A 21,572-nucleotide genomic window follows, 5' to 3' on the forward strand; every position below is an offset into this window, starting at 1 on the left:
CTGTATTTTGTTACTGTGTCAAATGTCTTTCAGAAATAAAAATTACTGCATCTATCTGACTGCTTTGATCCATAACTTTCAGAATGTCACTAGCGAAAAGCATGATTCGGGTTTCACATGATTGATATTTGCAGAATACATGCTGGGTGACATGGAAGAAGTAATTCTGTTAGAGATACCTCATTACGTTTGAGCTCAGAATGTGTTTTAAGATGCTACAGCAAAGGGATGTCAAGGATATTAGAAAGTAATTTCTTGGAGAACTTGAGCTACCTTTCATGTAGATGGTATCTTTGGTATATTATGGGTAAAAGAGGGGCTATGTCAGCTGCAAATTAGGTATAGAATGTGATAGTTCCATCAGGCCCTGAGGCCCTGGAGCTTCGTTCAATTTTAACAATGTCATCAGTTTCTCAAAGCCAACTGACACTAGTATCTATTACATTCATCCTTGTCATGGTATGAGAATTCAATTTGGGCAGTACTCTGGATTTTCCTTTGGAACATTTAAAAACTTAAGCAAGCATTTCTGATTTTACTTGCTACCCTCAGTTTGTTACTGTGTAATCTGTGAACATCTAGACACCAGAATTACTTCAGATTTTGAGAGGGATCCTTCGATGATGTGCTACTGTAGTTATTCACTTCATGCATTGCCCTCGTAAAGCTAAACGTGTTCCATTCAGAAACAATATATATATATAAACAAAGATGATGAGACTTTTGTGTGTATGTTTGTGTGTCTATCGACCTGCCAGCACTTTTGTTTGGTAAGTCTCATCATCTTTGTATTTAGATATATTTTTCCCACGTGGAATGTTTCCCTCTCCCTCTCTCCTCTCTCTCTCTCTCTCTCTCTCTCTCTCTCTCTCTCTCTCTCTCTCTCTCTCTCTCTCTATATATATATATATATATATATATATATATATATATATATATATATATATATATATATATATATAAAAACAAAGATGATGTGACTTACCAAATGAAAGTGCTGGCAGGTCGACAGACACACAAACATACACACAAAATTCAAGCTTTCGCAACAAACTGTTGCCTCATCAGGAAAGAGGGAAGGAGAGGGAAAGACGAAAGGATGTGGGTTTTTAGGGAGAGGGTAAGGAGTCATTCCAGTCCCGGGAGCGGAAAGACTTACCTTATGGGGAAAAAAGGACGGGTATACACTCGCGCACACACACACATATCCATCCACACATATACAGACACAAGCAGGCATATTTAAAGACAAAGAGTTTCAAACTCTGCTTTGTTTTGCACCTTTTATACGGTTGTCACTGTTTCTTTTGAAGTTTCTTTACAGTAACCACATATCATGGGAAGGCCATCCCATTATGAACTCTTCTTCTGGCAAAAGAATATTGGCCATTCTTCCCGGTACACTCTATATAAATACACTCCTGGAAATTGAAATAAGAACACCGTGAATTCATTGTCCCAGGAAGGGGAAACTTTATTGACACATTCCTGAGGTCAGACACATCACATGATCACACTGACAGAACCACAGGCACATAGACACAGGCAACAGAGCATGCACAATGTCGGCACTAGTACAGTGTATATCCACCTTTCGCAGCAATGCAGGCTGCTATTCTCCCATGGAGACGATCGTAGAGATGCTGGATGTAGTCCTGTGGAACGGCTTGCCATGCCATTTCCACCTGGCGCCTCAGTTGGACCAGCGTTCGTGCTGGACGTGCAGACCGCGTGAGACGACGCTTCATCCAGTCCCAAACATGCTCAATGGGGGACAGATACAGAGATCTTGCTGGCCAGGGTAGTTGACTTACACCTTCTAGAGCACGTTGGGTGGCACGGGATACATGCGGACGTGCATTGTCCTGTTGGAACAGCAAGTTCCCTTGCCGGTCTAGGAATGGTAGAACGACGGGTTCGATGACGGTTTGGATGTACCGTGCACTATTCAGTGTCCCCTCGACGATCACCAGTGGTGTACGGCCAGTGTAGGAGATCGCTCCCCACACCATGATGCCGGGTGTTGGCCCTGTGTGCCTCGGTCGTATGCAGTCCTGATTGTGGCGCTCACCTGCACGGCGCCAAACACTCATACGACCATCATGGGCACCAAGGCAGAAGCGACTCTCATCGCTGAAGACGACACGTCTCCATTCGTCCCTCCATTCACGCCTGTCGCGACACCACTGGAGGCGGGCTGCACGATGTTGGGGCGTGAGCGGAAGACGGCCTAACGGTGTGCGGGACCGTAGCACAGCTTCATGGAGACGGTTGCGAATGGTCCTCGCCGATACCCCAGGAGCAACAGTGTCCCTAATTTGCTGGGAAGTGGCGGTGCGGTCCCCTACGGCACTGCGTAGGATCCTACGGTCTTGGCGTGCATCCGTGCGTCGCTGCGGTCCGGTCCCAGGTCGACGGGTACGTGCACCTTCCGCCGACCACTGGCGACAACATCGATGTACTGTGGAGACCTCACGCCCCACGTGTTGAGCAATTCGGCGGTACGTCCACCCGGCCTCCGGCATGTCCACTATACGCCCTCGCTCAAAGTCCGTCAACTGCACATACGGTTCACGTCCACGCTGTCGCGGCATGCTACCAGTGTTAAAGACTGCGATGGAGCTCCGTATGCCACGGCAAACTGGCTGACACTGATGGCGGCGGTGCACAAATGCTGCGCAGCTAGCGCCATTCGACGGCCAACACCGCGGTTCCTGGTGTGTCCGCTGTGCCGTGCGTGTGATCATTGCTTGTACAGCCCTCTCGCAGTGTCCGGAGCAAGTATGGTGGGTCTGACACACCGGTGTCAATGTGTTCTTTTTTCCATTTCCAGGAGTGTATTTCTGTTTGTTTTGTTTGCCCTTTGTACTATGTTAATCATGGTAACTACAAATACCTGATGGTTACTAATAACAGTTTCAATGTGAATGCCTTCAAAGATGTGACGGCTATTTGTTGCCATTAGATCCAGTATATTTTCATAACAGGTGGGGTTTCAAACTACCTGTTGTGGGTAATTTTCAGAGAATACATCTTGTAAATTTTGACAGGATGGCTTGTCGTCCTGACCACTAACAAAATTATGAGCGACAGGAAGCTAGAGTTATAAGTTTATGTTCACCTCTAATACTGAGTCTTGCCCAAACAATCTCACATTCAGTTTCAATGTTGGTTGACTGTGATACATATGCCACCTCCATTTCCCATTATCTTATTCTTGTGCTACAAGCTTAAATTTTCTCCAAAAATCTCACTGCTGTCAATTTTGCATTGTAACCAGTGTTCTGTACCTAGTAATGTATGAGCTTTAATGCTTTCTGCGCTTCAAACTCTGGCATTTCGTTGCGAATTCTTAGCTATTAACCACTAGGATTATAATACTCCTTCCTGTGGGAGAGTCGTTTCTTTGGATCTTACACTGATACTTCTGGGTCTCTTGGACTAGTTGGAGAGTTGCCTACTCTGAAACTATGACCATGTGTGAACCCCACAGTCAGCCAGCTACTTGAGTAGGGTGACCCTACAGTTTCCAACCCTATGGTGCAGTTCCAGGAAGTCACAACCTAGCTTGTCACAGAATTTTCAGTCTCTGGTTCAGCACTTCCACTTGATTCAGAACCAAAGGGCCACAATCAGTTTTGGTGACAACGCTACAAATTGTGAGCTTTATTGAAACTCCATGCACAAGGCTGGTCTCCTCACCCTTCTCTGCCAGTCACTGGAAAGAACCATGTATGGGTGGAGCTCAGAATAAAGGCATCATTTTTAACAATTTGCACTACAATCCACAGTTGGTTACATCTTGTTTCTTCAGAGGCTGCCACAATAGCCTCTCCAACAAGTTGAATGTGGCCTCCTGGCGTGCACACACACACACACACACACACACACACACACACACACACACACACACACACACACGGTGTTCCTTCCCATCCCTTGCTGCCATTTCCCTTAGGCTTACCATTATATTCAGTTTAGGTGTCCCCCCCCCCCCTCGTCCAGGGCAGGTAATTCATATTACTGATATGCCACTGACATTCAAGTACTGATAGATCCTATACTTCCAGCAGAGGAGACCATATTCATAGGATAGCCCTCCTGACACATCCATTTGCAGCAGCTTCCAATCACTGGACAGTAGTTGGGGCAGCTTTCCAGCTGCTTAGGATCAGCAGCTAACTCTCCCCATGCCCGAAATCAGTATACACAGTGGAACTGCAGTGTGATTGGTGTAGTATTTTACAGAACAGTAAACAAATAACTTTAAACTAAGCTTACTTAATTTCTGTTAATTTGTGGTTTAATAAACAAGTATTACCAATTGCCTTTAAGAACTGAGGCGATTAACAGCCAAAACGAGATACTTGTTATGACAGCAGAAAAACTTAGTATATAATTGACTCTTCCTTTGAAGCTTTTTGAGGTTCTGGACACTAACAAATTCGACAACAGTGTTAATTTATGACAAACACAGACAATATGCAGTGCTGGTATAAGACAGAACTGTGACACAATGCATTAGGTACTTACAGTAATTGTACATCTCAAATGTAAAAATAATTACAAAGTAAATAAGGCAAAACACTTGTATCTTATGAAGATTGTCAAAAACGGATAAAAGTTTTTGTAGAAGAATCACTGACATAAACAGTAAAATTGCAGAATGTTTGTCTTTGAACAAGGATACTGTTGCCAGTAATTTATACAAGGGTTGGAACTTAAATAGTGACAACTATTCATTTACAGCTCTTACAAAATAGATAAAAGTTACTGAGCTTCAAAGTAGTCACCATCATTGTGTATAACCCTTTGCCAGCGATGTGGAAGTCGTAGGATACTCTTAGCAGAGCCAGTTGTGTTGACAGTTCAAGTGGCACATTATATTGCCCGACGAATTTGTAGCAGTTCTGAAGTGAATGCCCTGAAGTGTTTCCTTCAGTTTAGAAATTGAGTTGAACTTAAGAGGGCTTCAGTCAAGGGAGTGCAGTAAGTGGTATAGCACATAGCAGTCCCATCAGTCAAACAAATCAGTAACAGCTTGTACTATATGTGCTTGAGCATTGTCCTGCAAAATGATGGTCAGGTCCTGCTGAAAGTGTTATCACTTCTGTCTCTCAGCTGGTCGTAAGTTGTGTTCCAAAAATGAACAGCATAGATACAGAAGTGATGACACTTTCTGCAGGACCTGACCATCGTTTTGCAGGACAATGCTCAGGCATGTACAGTGCAAGCTGTTACTGATTTGTTTGACTGATGGGACTGCTATGATCTATACCACCTACTCCACTCCCCTGACTTATGCCCTTGTAAGTTCAACTCGATTTCTAAACTGAAGGAAACCCTTCACGGCATTTGCTTCAGAACTGCTACTAATTCGTCGGGCAATAGACTGCGCCGCTAGAACTGTCAACACAACTGACAGTGCTAAGAGTGTCCTAAGACTTCTGCATTGCTGGCAATTGGTTAAGACAATGTTGGTGACTACTTTGAATGTCAGAAAAACTTTGAAACATGTATCTGTTTTGTAGGAGCTGTAAATAAATAGTTGCCACTATTAAAGTTCCAACCCTCGTAGAAAGCACAAATTAAGTTAACGGTTAACTATAAATTAAGAGTATTACAGTACTCATAAATGTTTAGAAATACACAAATATCATGCTATGCATGTGTATTGACAAAGTAATTGAAAGATTATGAGAAAATAATACAGTAAAATATTAGAAAGTAGATTTTCAAATCTGACTTATCTGGCACACACGGTCTCGCACAGTCGAAAATTTGGAGGTCAGCTTATTCATGTAAATAAATGTGTGAATTGCACAAAATTTTACTTAATTTGTGTGTACTCCTACACTGGCATCCCTAAAATAAACATGTCAGTGTCAATTTATCACAGTCAAAATTACGAAAATTATGGAACACCAACAAAACTCTTTGGGCAACTAACATTACAAACACTATCGAGCATTTTTAAGTTTAATTATAATCCTCCTGTGATCACTGGCTTGCCTAAAATACAATAAGTTTTGTGTAGTTATAATTATTCAAGCCTGAAAGCATTTTTGTAAGAGATGTTCAATCATTGGCTACTATTCAACTCCATATGTTTACTGTTGGCTACATGGTTTCCTTTCTTCACTCTGTCACAAAGTGTCTATGACATACCTTAAAGGATTTTCATATTATGTCCTCTACAGGAATACTGATGTGAACAAATTTTACCTGCATATGTTACGTACATCACTGATATAACCTTTTAGACAAACTGTTTCCATTGATGCTCTGAGATTTAAAGGCAGATAGAAACAGCAAGTTTTTATATATCTTCTAGTTGCTATCTTTCCTCTGTTCGGAGTGGTGGTGGCAGTGGTGATGGTAGAGATAGAATATGTCATTGCAGTTTAGGATCGTGAAACTTCTGAAAGCTTTAGGCAGTTATACTGCAACTGTCAAGTTGTGAAAAGTTACTTTGACAATTAAAACCACAGTACTTGGATATCACTGCCGAATCAGGTATCTCTACTGTGTGTTACTGCTCTGTGCAAACTATTTTTTCTATTGGAACTTTTAGACTTGAACTGTGTTAATGGAATGTTTGCATGCCTAATAATTTTCTTGGAAAATTCCGTGAAATAGTTAGCTGAGTGACATACATTAAAATGCTATGTGGCTAAAACTGTAAGATTCAATAGCTTCAGATATCTTATCTTCTTACAGTGCACTGTTGTTTTTTTTAAGGGGCTGTAAAACAGTGGGGGAAACCCTTACTCGAAATAGAACATGTGGTGTGTTGTGGAAAAATTTTCTGAGGAAGTTAAAATTTTCGTCTACTGCAAAATTATGTTGCTTAGAAATAACAGTTAATGAAAATAGCTGAACTTGATTTCAAGATGAAGATATGAAGACTCTGTTTACATCAGGCTTATCTTAGAAGCATGGAAATGAAAAAGTTCCACTTGAAATTCAAATACAAAGGTCCTTTCAGTAAGGAATAGTCATTGGGTGGGCAGATGTTCGCTAACATAATGCTATTACTTGGCTGTCACAGATTAGTCGTATTACCCTTTTTTTATGATCATGTGAATTATATGATTAATGTTGTAGTAATTTAAATGTATATAAATGTGTGAACTTAGCAGAATTGCAATTGTTTGTTCTTAGCTTCACTTAGAGTGATGGAAAATTTGCAGCAGTTGTTTCAAGTAACTTTTGCACCATGCGGCATGGATCCTTTGGTCTTTAGAATATAACAGGACCATGCATTTTGATATTTTTACTAAGATTGTTATTTTTTGGTACAAGTTATTTGATTTTTGTTTCTCTGTACAACCATTTTTTTTTTTTTTAGAGATAATGAATTGTAAGTTCTTTTATACAAAATTTGCCAAATTAAAAAAACTCATTTTGTTTTGCAGTGCAGACTGTTCTGGGTACACTGTTACTTAATTATGTATCTGAGTTTGGCAAGTTTTCATTGCAGAATGTTTTCCTGTATCAGGACACTTTTTTATTTAAATTGTACTCACACAGAAAGAAGATTCTTCCTTGCGACATACTGGGAATAAAAATTTATTCTTTTGAGGGAACAACAGGGGAAAGAGAATAAAACACCTTGTGCTCACTGCAAATGTGTGCTGTGCTATCCAGTTAACTGAGAAAAATGTTTTTAAGATATTAATTTATACTGTATGTGGTTCACCAGATTTAAAATAAGGTACTGTGTTCACTGAATTGTTAACTTCACTAGTTTCAGTCCTCCAAAGGACAGTGCTGCCAGCACTTGTCCTCCAACACCACCTACACCCACAACACCCGGTGGGAGTAAGCTAAGCCCAGGGAACATCTTTAAAAATTTTTTCAAGTGCGTTTCTCACAACATCAGTTTTCACTAACACTTGGATGCTTTTCAGTTTTTTCTTTGCTTTCTGCCTATATTCTTACACATCATTTCTGTAACAACTGTTTGTAGATATCATCACTCTTCCCTAAGGTCATGTGTGTTTATGCTGAATGAGTGATTTTTTTTTTTCTAATGCATGCCCATTATTTTTGTTTTTGTGGTTTTTCACTGTAAATTAATACTAATTTCAGTAATTTCTTCTGCAGTCATTTGGCCATCTAATGAAATGGTTCACATAAGAAAATATAATATTATGTGACGTGGTAGGCATCTAGTTCATTTAGACAGTTATTAAATGTACTTATCTTTATACTTGTTGTAACATATGGGGCAATATAAATGTGATTTCTGAAGTGAGCAACATAATTTCATTGATGTATGAATTATTATAATTGTGGATCACTCTTCTCTGACAAGCAGAGTTACAAATTATGAATACTCTCATGTTATCCTGCTGAGTTGGTAGTCAGTCTCCAATGATCACCTCATTGGCAGAACATACATCACAGTCTCCCTTTCTGTTCTCAAGTGGTATCAAATTTATTTGTGATATGTCAGGTGTAATATAAAGAAATTCATTATTAATTGAGTTTTTTGATCAGTTTTTATAGCCATTTTCGTTCTTGATTTGTAAGACCAGTTTTTTAATAATTTTTTTTATTGAAAGTAACCAGTAACAAGTTGTTTGTATTATTGTTTTCTCACTGTAAACTATTCATCAGTCTCAATTGTAAAAAATATACTTCCAGCCACAAACTTTAAAAATTGGCCTATTTTTAATCACTCCCATCGGTATTGCTTAAATCCATGTGAGGCATTTATTAAATGTATTAATGTTGGTCCTGCATATCCAACTATTCTTTTGAAGCTTCTAGACAGTGTCAATTTTCTGGCATATGGTTAGAGATGGAAAGAATTTTTTAAAAATCCAATAGTAATTTGATTTGATATTTTGTATTTCAAAATAAGTAGTGACTCCCATTATAGTGCTCAGATAGTTTACTACAGTAAAGAACCAACTCCCACTTTAAGTGGAAATGGAACAACTCCTCAAATATTCTTTGTTAATAACAGATAATGGGAAATTTTTAAACAATTTGTGAGTTTCCTTTCTCCTGTAGTTCCATGGCTGACAAGGTTTATCTTTATTGCAATTTATAACTATCTACAGCCATGTTTGTTCTTGAGTGCTTTAAAATTTCTCATCAGAAAAATAGCAAATGCTGATTAGTGGATAGTCATTTAATTAATTATAAAGCTGTTTGACCTAGCTTTAATGGCTTGTGTTTTTGTTGTTTGTTCCCCCCCCCCCCCCCCCCCCCCCAAAAAAAAAAAAATTTAATTTATGTATTCCAGCTTTAATATTGCAGTGCTTGTAGCCATTCACAGTTGTTACTTTGAAACATTTGTGATGCGTATGAAAGCTAAACAGGTGCTTTTAGTCCTTCAGGGTTGACCCAATGTGTTGATGGCCATGTATCAATCAAATTGTGTGGTTTACCAGTCTCACAAGTGTAGTATGCATGTGTATCAAGAGTTTTGCATGTTTCTTACTTTGCCTTATCTTTTTGTCATTTTTGGTGTAAATAAGTAATTAATCTTTAAAATTACAGAGATATATTATGAATGTCTGATTCTCTCTCTCTCTCTCTCTCTCTCTCTCTCTGTCTGTCTGTCTGTCTGTCTGTGTGTGTGTGTGTGTGTGTGTGTGTGTGTGTGTGTCAGTCAGTCATTGTTTTCAGATACAGAAACAGAAGGGGTAAACAGTTTATTACCGTATTTACTCGATTATAAGATGAGGTTTTTTTCCCCCATTCATTGTCCGAAGACAACGAGATTGTCTTACATTCACATATTAAACTATTGGTGCTGAGGTCAATGTTTTTATACTGTTTAATAGTTCGATATAGGTATTTCTTACATTTACTGATGAATCTTGGGCTAAGGAGGTCACGTGGAGATTTATATTGAATTTGGAAAGCAGACAATACTCGCACTCAAACAGGTTACACATTTCCTAATACACCGAAGTGCTTTATACGGTACCGACCTTGATCGTACAATCAAGTGACATTTGACTCACGTGTGCAAACAGTACATGAGAAACTATAAACTATTTACAACAACCACCTATTGCTCTGCTTGAAATTCACAATTTCGTGAAATCCAGGAGGACATAGAATTTAAAGCTATTATCTTACAAACTCTTGTTACATTTGAACAGGTTTGCAGTAAAAGTTCTCATACATATGTGGATATTGTATACCAACATTCATGGTGCTGGTTAACAGTGTAGGAAACAGGATGGAAAATTAATTCAGAATTAAATATCTAAAAAAAAAAAGTATTAAACTGTCAGCAGTTGTTATCACAAGAATAAATTACAACGGCAAGACCCTTTGTGGAGGTAGTGCCAACAGATGTCAGTAGATCACAGAGCAAGTGGAAATTAGAAGATTTTATTGAATTGTGATTGCAGTCTTTATGTATTAGTTAGTGATGTTGCGTATGACCTACACCGTAGAAGATATTGCAGCCCAAATTTCACAGTTGCTCAGCACAGCATTTTGGAAGGGTTGGAGGGGGAAGAGTGATACAGTCTTCATTGAGAAGTAGGTTATGGAGTACTGAATGGGCAGCAAGTTCTGTCTTGCTACCAACCAGGAGAACCTATACTGCTATAGTTTGCCTGAAACCATTTGAACTGACTTTAAAATTGGACAAAAATAGAACTATGTTGTTGTACATTTCAGCAGATGATGATCTAGATAGGGGCCAGTTGTGGTTCTCTAGATAGGGACCATAGTATACTTACATGTTTCCTACAACAATGTTGTTGACACTGATCATGAGGTATAACAGGAATCAATGAGGGTGTGTCAGATGCTGGTTCTGCGTAGCTGTGGAGAGAGCAGCGAGCAGACAATATATTTGGAAGCAAGAAACTGCGTAATATTCTCGTGTCAGTGTTGAAGCAAAACCCAATACATATTCAGCAAAACATCTGCATTCTCAGGTTCCACCGTAATCACAACCTCGGATATCACAACGTATTTGGAAGAAACCGTGAAATATTTGTGACAATAAAGACATTAACTTCACAACTGTTCTGTTAGGGTGAGAGTGGTGCTTAAAAATGATGATACCACAGACAACAGGTTTAGTAAGTGGAAAAAGGTGCTAACGGTAAAAATTAATGTAAACCATTCCTTTTGGTTTCTTGTTGTATTTTTAAATGTAGGCAATCAGAAAAGCCTTTATTTTAAAATAGGTATAATGCTTAAGGGTTAGGCAGGTACTTAATGTCAATAAAACAGTTTGTAACTTTGAGTAGTCGGAATATATTAAAAATGAACTCTGCTCAAGGAGACACTTAAATTAAAAGGGATGGAGGGGAAGGGGTTGTCTTATATTTAGGATTGTCTTATACTAGGGTAAATACGGTATTGTGATGTTTATATTTCTGCACACAACATAAGTTAATTGCACACAACATTACCATGTTTGTGTTGGTAAAATGATTGTTTCTAACTTTTATGGAGATATTAATGTTAACATTACTTGAATACAAAGTGTGTGTGTCATTTATATAGAGTTAGAATTGCTTCTCAGTTGCAATAAAGAGGTGTAGAATTGTAACTTAGTTTGCAGAAGCCTTTCAAACAGTTTGGTTCTTGTCGGATTTTTTTTTAAAGCAGAATGAAGCTGAATGAGATGAGTGCAGGTTAAAGACAACCAGAAAGATAAAGACTTCAATTCCTTTCCATTCAATGAACAACTGAGCTAATGTGTAATATCTCAACCACAGGAAACCTACTGCTGCATTTAACTCTGAACTACCACTGCCCATTTCCCTCACTCTTAAATGACTAATATCATAGATAACATGGTTCTGTTAATTTAACTTTGAAACAGTGTTCAAAAGTGGTGGAACTACAAAGAAAATCGATAGGTTTTGCGACCTGATGTTGTTCCAAAAGAGGCTGTCTTAAGCAGCAGTCATTCTACCGTGGAAGCTAGTGTTTCAGTGTTAAGAGTAGGCCCTTTTTCACTGCAGTTGAAGTACCATAAAAATAAGAATTCAGAATGTAGTGTGCAGCAGCCTGAGAGGTTGACTTCCTTTACAGCATTACATACTGTCAGAAGAGACATTTTAAAGAATTAAAGAAGCCAATGCAAGTGTACATTAGTTCATAAGTTTTGTTTGCTTTCTCATTTGTAAAATTCTAGGAAGTAATTTTTTATTTGTAATGAAAAAACTTTTTTCTCCATTTGCAAAGTTAAAATAATTTTTTTTTTAATTTTTACCCCAAGATTATGATACATTATAGCTCGTGTAACGCTACTAATTTCTTTTAGGACCACACATATTGCTACTGTAAGGTGAGAAAAAAGTGCATTTTTTAGGCTTGTGTCTTATCCCATCAGTCTGCAGCATTGTAAGGTGAACATGATTGCAGCTTACATTTCAGTAATATAATTACATATGTTTGTAACAGGAAAAGAGAAAATGAATCCCCAGTGTGAGAGTGTTGAGAATATAATAAAATAAGACTGGACTAATTAAAATGAAAAAATTAGAGGCACCATTTATCATAAAATACTAATGTGAAGGTAGTAGGTATACATTTAATCAAATTTATATAGTTGTTAAAATATATTCATTTATTTCAGATCCTTTGTCCCACCTGTTCGTGATGAGGAATCAGAAACGCAAAGGAAAGCACATGCAAAACGTGTTCGTGAAACACGACGATCCACTCAAGGTGTCACTTTAGAAGAAATAAAGTCTGCAGAGCAGCTGGTAAAACGAAAAAATCAGCAGCAGCTTCAACAAGCAACACAACAATTGAGCAATAATGAACAGGTATGTGTTAAAAGTATATGAACATAAGCCCCGCCCCTCCTCCTTTCTCTGATCTCCATCTCCCTCCTCTTTCATGTCCCAGTGAGGAATAAAACCGAAACCACTCCTTTCCATGTAGAAAATGGGTATCCTGTAGTTTGCAATTAACCGTAGAAACTGTATTTGTTTGCCACAAAGTGGCAATATTTTTATTAAGTGCTTATCAGGCACTCGAAAAGTAAATATTGTTTACTCAAAACTCTGTGTAGAACTCATTTTGAGTTTTGGCATTAATTATTAGATAAAACAAAAAGATAATTAATGTTTAGGAATGATAAGAAGGCAGTTTGCTCGTGGGGCAGACACAATTGTGCAACTGCAAAGCATGGAGAGAAAAATACAAAACATGGGAACAAAAATATCATGAGAAATAATTTTAGGAAATTTGTTGGTGTTTGTTTGCTTCTTAGTCAAAGGATATACATGTTGATCTGATTGGAATCCAATAAGCTAGATATTACAAAAAAGATTCTTACATTATCAACATATTCACTGACATTTGAATTTTGATAGTTCTCAAGGAACATATTTAGATTTGCCTAAGTATTTAGTGTGGTGCTCTGTATTCAGTTTTGCACTGAGCTACCAAACACACAAGTCTGCCTGTATTGATGTAAGTTAGAAGCTCTAAAAGTTAAGAAATATATCTCTTGGTGGTGTCAACATTTCAATATGTTGGCACTCTTATATATAACAACTTATGATGTTATAGGTTTTCTGTGCAGTTTGCCTGTATTAAATCATTTCATTAAAAAAAATCGATTTGTACCTTTGTTCTCTTCTTTGTTTGTCTCATCAAACCAGCCATTACATTCACATGAAGTGTCGTTTACATTTTTTTGGGATATTGTGTACACATGGTTAACAAATGGTGCTTCCAACATTTCTAGAACATTTTCAAAAACTTATTATGAAGTGTGTGATTACTACAGAAAGTTTCGATTAAGAAGAGTCATAAACTTTAAAAATGCTATAGTTGACTGTTGTCTGAAATTGTTTCTCCAAAATTTATTTAGATGACTGCCATGGTGTACACCAGCAGGACCACAGCGCAAACCTTGTCCTTCACTGAAATGGATGTTAATGACAAGGAGTTAGTGCTAACAAATTTCTTTAGTTGTAAACTGTTCCATACGAAATGAAAGCAAGAACAGAACAACTGTAATTTGATAGGCAGATGAAAAGAGAATGAAGATTCAAATGTACGTGGAGTTAGAGTGCATAAAAATTCACAGATGGCTACTTGAACTTGTCTTACTATTTTCCAGTTTTCAGATATTGTAATTTTGGCTGTCAGGGTGTGGAATTATTGAACGTATTACTTGCTTGGGTTAAATGTAGTGTGTACTAATACAGCGCCACGTTATAAAGGTGTCATTTCTGATATTCGGTTTCCACAGCTTCCTGCTGTTACTAACTCACCATCAATTACTGCAACAATAACTACAGCAAGCCCAACAGTGCCTTCAAAGAGTGTGGCAACAGGTGGAAAAGAAGAGGAAGTACACCAAGAGCGACGACCCTCTTGGAGGCTTAGGGTTGATAACGGTGACAGGAATAAGGTGTGCTGACAGTTGCTTGTTCCAGTACACCCAGTAGTTTCTGCTTTGTAGTAGACTTCTCTTCTCAACCTGTTAGATATCACTGGTGCAGTAATTCTGTTCACTAAAGTTTCTATTGTAGTTTTGTGTCTCTGCCTGTCTTACGGCTGATTATTTAAAATAAGCTCTGCATGTTTATTTTTAGGGTATTCTTACTGTAGATTTTCTGTAATTAACACACTTTTCCTTCCAATTATCCACTTTCTTCACATATAGTCATGGTAATAATGTAGAGTTGTAGGTATTCAGAATTACATCTTTTGTGCATGATTTCTATTCGTGTTGGAAAAAAATGCTGGCGAGGGAGAAGGCGAAACTAGAGCAGTTATCTGATCTTGGAATATTTTACGTGTTCTTATGTCGCATGACAAGCATTTACAAAAATGCAAACAGAATTCTCTTTGTTTTCAGAAACTCATTTGAGCTAGTGACCTGGATATGTAAAGGGCCGATCTATTTTGTTGGTAGATTTTTGCACAATACATGGTATCCATTTTGAAAATGATGTGTGTGTTGTTGTTGTTTCTTTAGAAGTGTCGAAAAATTTTTCATTTCCGTTTTGATAGACAACGCCTGATACATGAATTGCATGCCGCTTTTATTTTTAGAGAGTATTAAAATTACTTCATGAAGTACATGTAATAAATTTCTTTTCCAGTTTCTACTGGAAGATGCACGTAGCAAAAGTACTCCAAATGACACGGCTGCTACAACGTATGTTAGGAGGACATCGGGAAGTACTCCAGTGCGACCATCCTCTGCACCAGTTGACCCATCATCTGTCGATACTACTGTAACAATAGCACTTAGGCGACAATCGAAGCCACCAGACGACAGAGGTACATAAGATACATTAGATGGTTGTTACCACTTTCACATTCTTTGTGAAAAAATTCCAAGTAACTGCATTAACTTATCATGAAAGTGCCACATCCACTGTTAATAGTTATACCTGAATAAGACACGCAATGTTAAAGTATATCTGACAACTCCAGTGTAGAAGCAGGAACTAATTTTTTTGTCATTTGTTGTTCTTGAAATGATTTTCTTCAATATAACCAACTACTTTTCCAAATACACTATAATTTTCAGTTACATAGCCTGTACTTGTCTCCTAGCTTCTTCATACAAGGTCTTTGCTCAATTTTATATGTTAAAATTTCTTCACTATTTTCTCTCTTGTCACTAACAGTTTATTAACAACTCTAAATACAACGAGAAAAAGATGTCACATCAAGTGGTGCATTGTCATCTGCGTCAGTTACAAAGAAAGTTTACAACCCCTCAAATAAGTGTTAAAAATTACTTTTATCTCAGTAATTCAATTTATCAGGACTGAATAGCTCGGCAGTAGGGCATTCAAAATATGAAGTTCCTGGTGCTGCCAATAGCAACACTAATCAACAGTACTAATCCTAACTTTCAAAAGAGGTACATTCATTGTTCAGAGAGAAAGAGGAATTGATTTGAGACATTAGGGCTGGAAAGGTGTGTGTGTGTGGGGGGGGGGGGGGGGGTGTAGTAGTTACTGGGATCTCTCAGGCTCATCTCATCAGCGAAACAATGGCAAGAGACTATTTGTTGTTACTTACACTGCTGCTTTCTTCGATAATGGTCAACAAGAACCAAATAATAGACTGCGTATGATAGAAGATGTTCTGAACAAGAGTTTAGTGAAAAATTTTCTCCGTTTGAAAACCTTTGCAGACACCTCTTTTGTACAATACATTCTGCACAGAAATTAGTCATCTCAGATTTAAAAATCTAGTCAATTGCATGCTTCATTTCTGACTGTATCACTATTCAGCATAAGAATAATACGAATATAAAAATGACATGATATGTATATTCTTCCGCGTTTGCTGTTGTCTCACTCTAGTTTTGTAGTTTAATAGGCAGACAGGATTTAAATGAGATAGCAGCAAACATGAAAGAATACATGGCAAAATGTTTATATTTGTATTATTCTTTTGGTGAAGAGAATACTGCATGTGATTCACAATTCATAAAAGTTCCTATTAGCAACCATCTCTTCTCACAGGTAGGAAAAAATTCAGAACGTAGAGATGGCCATATTGACAAACATCCCAAACAGTCTTGCCAGTCGGATTTTCATAGTACATTGAAATGCTGCTACATTCGAAGATGAACAATACGGAATTTGTATTTACTTCGTTGGATAATGTATGAAAATCCACTGCTCGAAACTCAGGGTGGAGAAAAAAAGCTCGTCTTCCACCTTTTTTAATTTATTTACTGACTCGGAGGTTTCGGCGCCAGTATTTATCTATTTGTCTTTGTTCCTGCTAAGCATGCCTGTGTAGCGCTACATATATTCGACGGCAGAAATTAGTTGTGACGGCACCTACCAACGTTTTTCAGAACTTCCGCTTACTTTGCAATCGATTCTAAGCCGGAGGCGGTTTTTTGGATTACAAAAACTGGAAAAAAAGTGTGGCTTAGATTCGAGTAAATACGGTAAATTTTTGTAATTTTATCTCATAAGAACTGATACTCTAACAAAAGATACTACTGTATCCCACTACTGCAGCAATAAAACATGAATGAGCGGAAAAAAGAATGTAAAATTCAGTTGCAAAGGAAATGCGTCACACACGACGACAAAACACAGTGCTCATACAAGCATATGCGAACAGCAAAATGTGTCACAGGCTTTAGGAAGGCTATGCAATGCCTTATAACAACAAATTGCTTCATGTGAGAATGACTTCTCAACTGTTTACATTTAATTCGTTAGTGGGCTCATGCGCAGTTGTGTTGCATATGGGTAGTACCTTCTCCCACTTCTGGCTACAGAAGTGTAGCTGTTGCGCAACAGGCCCGGATCTAGTGCCCGAGGGGGGAAGCAGGTTCCGTCATGTCTGCCTCGGGCGGCGATTTCATGAGGGGATGGGGCCACCAAATTTGGTTCTTGAGGAAAAAAATCTTGTTTCTCAAAGTGCCTAACATCCAGTGCACGTTGGTCTAGCAATTATTCATATGATTTTGAAACATATCCCTGTTGATTTATTCCCTTATTGATTCATGAGTGAACCATAAGTTGATTTTTGAATGGGTGCGTAGTGTACGTGATGTCTCTGCCAGAGGAATCTGTCGCATTTAGAAACAAACTTTCCTGCAGACAGAAGGGGACGAGGCTGTATTACCTGAGTGGAATAAAGTCAAACAGGTGAATGCCAATCACTGTGTGTTACGTGTTGACTGGGCTAGCGAATGATCAATCAGCTTATAATTACTAGTGAAATCCATGGATTCAGACTACCAGAGTGGAAATAAACGACAGGCAGGAATAACAAATAAGAAAGATCATGTATTATCTTTGCGATGTCTCCAAGAAATTGAACTTTAGACAGGAAAGTTTTGGCCAGATTGCTACTCTAGTACCGGCCAGTTGTACAGTCCCCAGCTAGCAGCTGCTTAAGTTCTATTCTGGGAATTGATTCCATGTTTGAGAAGCTGGAGTGTGTGAATGAAATGTGAAACTATTCCTAACATAAAGATTTTTGCCTTTAGTAGGCCTAATAGGCATTTAATATTGGTAATTCATGAATTATGTTCTGTCGTGCTATAAAAATGACCATTTGTGCCAAAACAGTCTCATTTATTTGGTGTTTGTTAAAATTGCTGCAATACTAGAGGGGCCTATTTCATTTCATCTAGTAGACAGTGACAAAAGAGACGTAATCAGATTGAGAAATCACATTAGTCGTGGGTACTATTTGTAATAACAGCATTTTCAATATTATACGACGACATTTTGATTTTTCATGTAGCAAAACATTTGACGAACTTTGATGAGGTAATAGATTGTTTCTCAAGAAGGAAAGCACGTCATGTAAAGCTGTAGCAAGATTAGAGAAAAGATGCTAGGATGTAAGGAGTGAAGAAAAGTGTACTGTCTTGCTTGTCTCTTGTCTTCGCGGTTTTATGTACCTTATATTTGCTTTTATGTCACACAAAACAGCAAGTTATTAGCCAATAGGCAATAATGAGTGCACATTTTTGAAGAGTTCTTGATCTCCCGGTTACAAATAACCCCATCAAGTATTAATTGCGACGTTTTTTAAAAGAGAGGGGCAGGATGTCAAACCGACCAACTGGGAGCAGTAGAGGCACAACAGGGCATATTAATTTCTACTGTCCTGAATATAATTTGATGGCATCCATTACAAAATGTTTGAATTCCAAGAGCGAAATGCAGTGACACGTGATAGAAGAATGCTGTGTGAAGAGGCGTGCCGCTGCACTTTGGCACACTTAAGACCAAATAACATGTCTTACATTTTCTCGAACATATATGCTTTATGTATCTGGCTGTTCAGAAAGATGTGCACTACAAAATGAAAATTTTGTGAAAAGGCAGGTTTTTTTAATTTTTGGTGCTCTACTATCCCAAACGCTTCGGGGGGGGGGGGGGGGGGGGGGGGGTGATGGGATGGTTCGGAATCATCGTAGATCCAGGGCAGGTGCGCAGAGCAATCTGATTTGTAGTAGCGAGGTGGGTAGTCTCCATGTACCCATGTTTATGTTTAGTGACTTTGCTGTTTCATTTCGGTTATTTCTCTCCCGTCAAATGAAAACAAAACAGATTTCTGTGGCCGAGAGCTTATCAAGTGAATTAAAATACATTCACATAATTATGAAGGTCTAACATGTTCGTAGTTTCAAATCTTATTTTATTTCCACCTTTCTGACAGTCAAGCATTAATCGCCTTGGCAAAACAATGTTCTTTTTGTCAGTTTGCTAAAGAAATTTGGCTTCTATTAATCTTTTCTGCTGAGACAGTCAATTTAAATTTATTTGAAACGAAGAGTTTAATTCCACACTATTTCAACTGTTCATTGCATTTCAAGTGCATGTTTTCATCTTCTAGCACATATGGCATTATGCATAATAAAGAACCAGACACGAGATAATACAGTACTGGTACTCCAAGAAAATTTACATCCCAAAAACTGCACTGAAAAGCTTAATATCGGGTTGAGACGTACTTCATTGTGAATCTGGACATGCGAATGTGCACTATAAGCCGAATAATGCTTTTCAGTATGGTTCATGAAATTACGATGCTCTTAGAGTATCCTCTGATGTCTTGTTTCTTTTAGGACATAATGTAAGATCTTTTAATGTATAAACATACGAGCTTCCTACGTCATCGTAGCTGCGCAAGTGCAGTGACGCCTGTGGTGGTCTGTGCCTACTGCTGAAACGAACCTAATTCTAACAGGTCAGGGGAAAATATTGCAGGTGGTGGTTTGAAAAGCGTTAAGCCTAGTTTGCACAATGATATTGGGTTGTGCCCCTCCTTGTGTGAAATGAGTTCCATGCAAATGGTTTCATATATGATTTTAGGCCTGGCGAAACAAGTATACATTTCAATTTCATCATTTTGTGGGTTCCTGACTCGTGTCTGAAATGAAAGTTTTGTTAGCGGCATGTCCACGAGTTGTGATGGAGTTAAAGTTTGTTGCATGGGATTGCTGCTCAAGAAAAATATGATAAACATGTCTCGATTCGTGACTGGATGAATAAAAGATGTCAGCTCGGTTACTCAGCAACCTTGCTGAAATAATTTATAATGGAAGATCCAAGAAGTTCTTTTAATTATCTTAGAATGTCACCATAACTGTTCACGTTAATAATGCGATGAGGAAACCAAATGGCAGTTATAAGAGTTGAGGGGCATGAAAGGGAAGCAGTGGTTGGGAAGGGAGTGAGACAGGGTTGTAGCCTCTCCCCGATGTTATTCAATCTGTATATTGAGCAAGCAGTAAAGGAAGTGAAAGAAAGATTCGGAGTAGGTATTAAAATCCATGGAGAAGAAATAAAAACTTTGAGGTTCACCGATGACATTGTAATTCTGTCAGAGACAGCAAAGGACTTGGAAGAGCAGTTGAAAGGCATGGACAGTGTCTTGAAAGGAGGGTATAAGATGAACATCAACAAAAGCAAAACTAGAATAATGGAATGTAGTCGAATTAAATTGGGTGATTTTGAGGCAATTAGATTAGGAAATGAGTCACTTAAAGTAGTAAAGGAATTTTGCTATTTGGGGAGCAAAATAACTGATGATGGTCGAAGTAGAGAGGATATAAAATGTAGACTGGCAATGGCAAGGAAAGCGTTTCTGAAGAAGAGAAATTTGTTAACATGGAGTATAGATTTAAGTGTCAGGAAGTCTTTTCTGAAAGTATTTGTACGGAGTGTAGCCATGTATGGAAGTGAAACATAGATGATAAATAGTTTAAACAAGAAGAGAATAGAAGCTTTCAAAATGTGGTGCTACAAAAGAATGCTGAAGATTAGATGGGTAGATCACATAACTAATGAGGAGGTGTTGAATAGGATTTGGGAGAAGAGAAGTTTGTGGCACAACTTGACTAGAAGAAGGGATCGGTTGGTAGGACATGTTCTGAGGCATCAAGGGATCACCAATTTAATACTGGAGGGCAGTGTGGAGGGTAAAAATCATAGAGGGAGACCAAGAGATGAATATACCAAGCAGATTCAGAAGGATGTAGGTTGCAGTAGGTACTGGGAGATGCAGCAGCTTGGACAGGATAGAGTAGACTGGAGAGCTGCATCAAACCAGTCTCGGGACTGAAGACCACAACAACAACAACAACAACAACAACAACAAGGGGAAAAGCTACTGTAATGCATGAAGCACTGTTGCCAGAACTGAAATTACAAATCACATTGCATGCATTACAATCGATAACACTCAGCTTGCTAGAAGATGCAGTTTTAGTTGGTGGTGGTGTTTTTTCATTAACACCAGTAATTATTAACATAACAGTAATAATTATTAACATTAACAGCAATAATTATTCGAAGGAGGCAGCATTGCGAAGAGAATGGTTTGCAAACTACTGTCTGGAAGATAGATATGTATTGGCAAAATTTCAAAATTCGAACAAATGTGAATGGGGAGCACTATCTAGTACTGCCCTGGTTCGGAAATATCGTAAAACTGGTGCTGGTGCGGAGAGTAGTCGTGAGTTACAGTGAGGAGGTGGAGTAGTCTCCACGTGACCCTTGTTTACGTTTAGAGATTTTGCTGTTGCCTCTTCGTTTATTGCTCCCAGGTCAAATAAAAACTGAATGGATTTCTGTGGCCAGGAGCAAGTGAATTAAAAT

At 38.2% G+C, this 21,572-nt stretch overlaps 1 protein-coding gene across 5 annotated transcripts in view; it reads left to right on the forward strand.

The window, feature by feature from the left end:
• LOC126188892 (protein phosphatase 1 regulatory subunit 12C-like) overlaps positions 1–21,572 on the forward strand; it is a 385,917-nt gene that overhangs the window by 227,972 nt on the left and 136,373 nt on the right. For 3 of the 5 annotated variants that reach the window (XM_049930575.1, XM_049930576.1, XM_049930577.1), the window contains 4 exons: positions 7,751–7,864; positions 12,578–12,770; positions 14,210–14,371; positions 15,069–15,249. In XM_049930575.1, coding sequence (XP_049786532.1) covers positions 7,751–7,864; positions 12,578–12,770; positions 14,210–14,371; positions 15,069–15,249 — 650 coding nt within the window. The remainder of the gene's footprint in view (positions 1–7,750; positions 7,865–12,577; positions 12,771–14,209; positions 14,372–15,068; positions 15,250–21,572) is intronic. The other 2 variants (XM_049930580.1, XM_049930579.1) reach the window with 2 other exon arrangements.

This window comes from Schistocerca cancellata, chromosome 5 (genome assembly GCF_023864275.1).
Source record: "Schistocerca cancellata isolate TAMUIC-IGC-003103 chromosome 5, iqSchCanc2.1, whole genome shotgun sequence".
In the NCBI taxonomy this organism is placed as follows: Eukaryota; Metazoa; Arthropoda; class Insecta; order Orthoptera; family Acrididae; genus Schistocerca; species Schistocerca cancellata.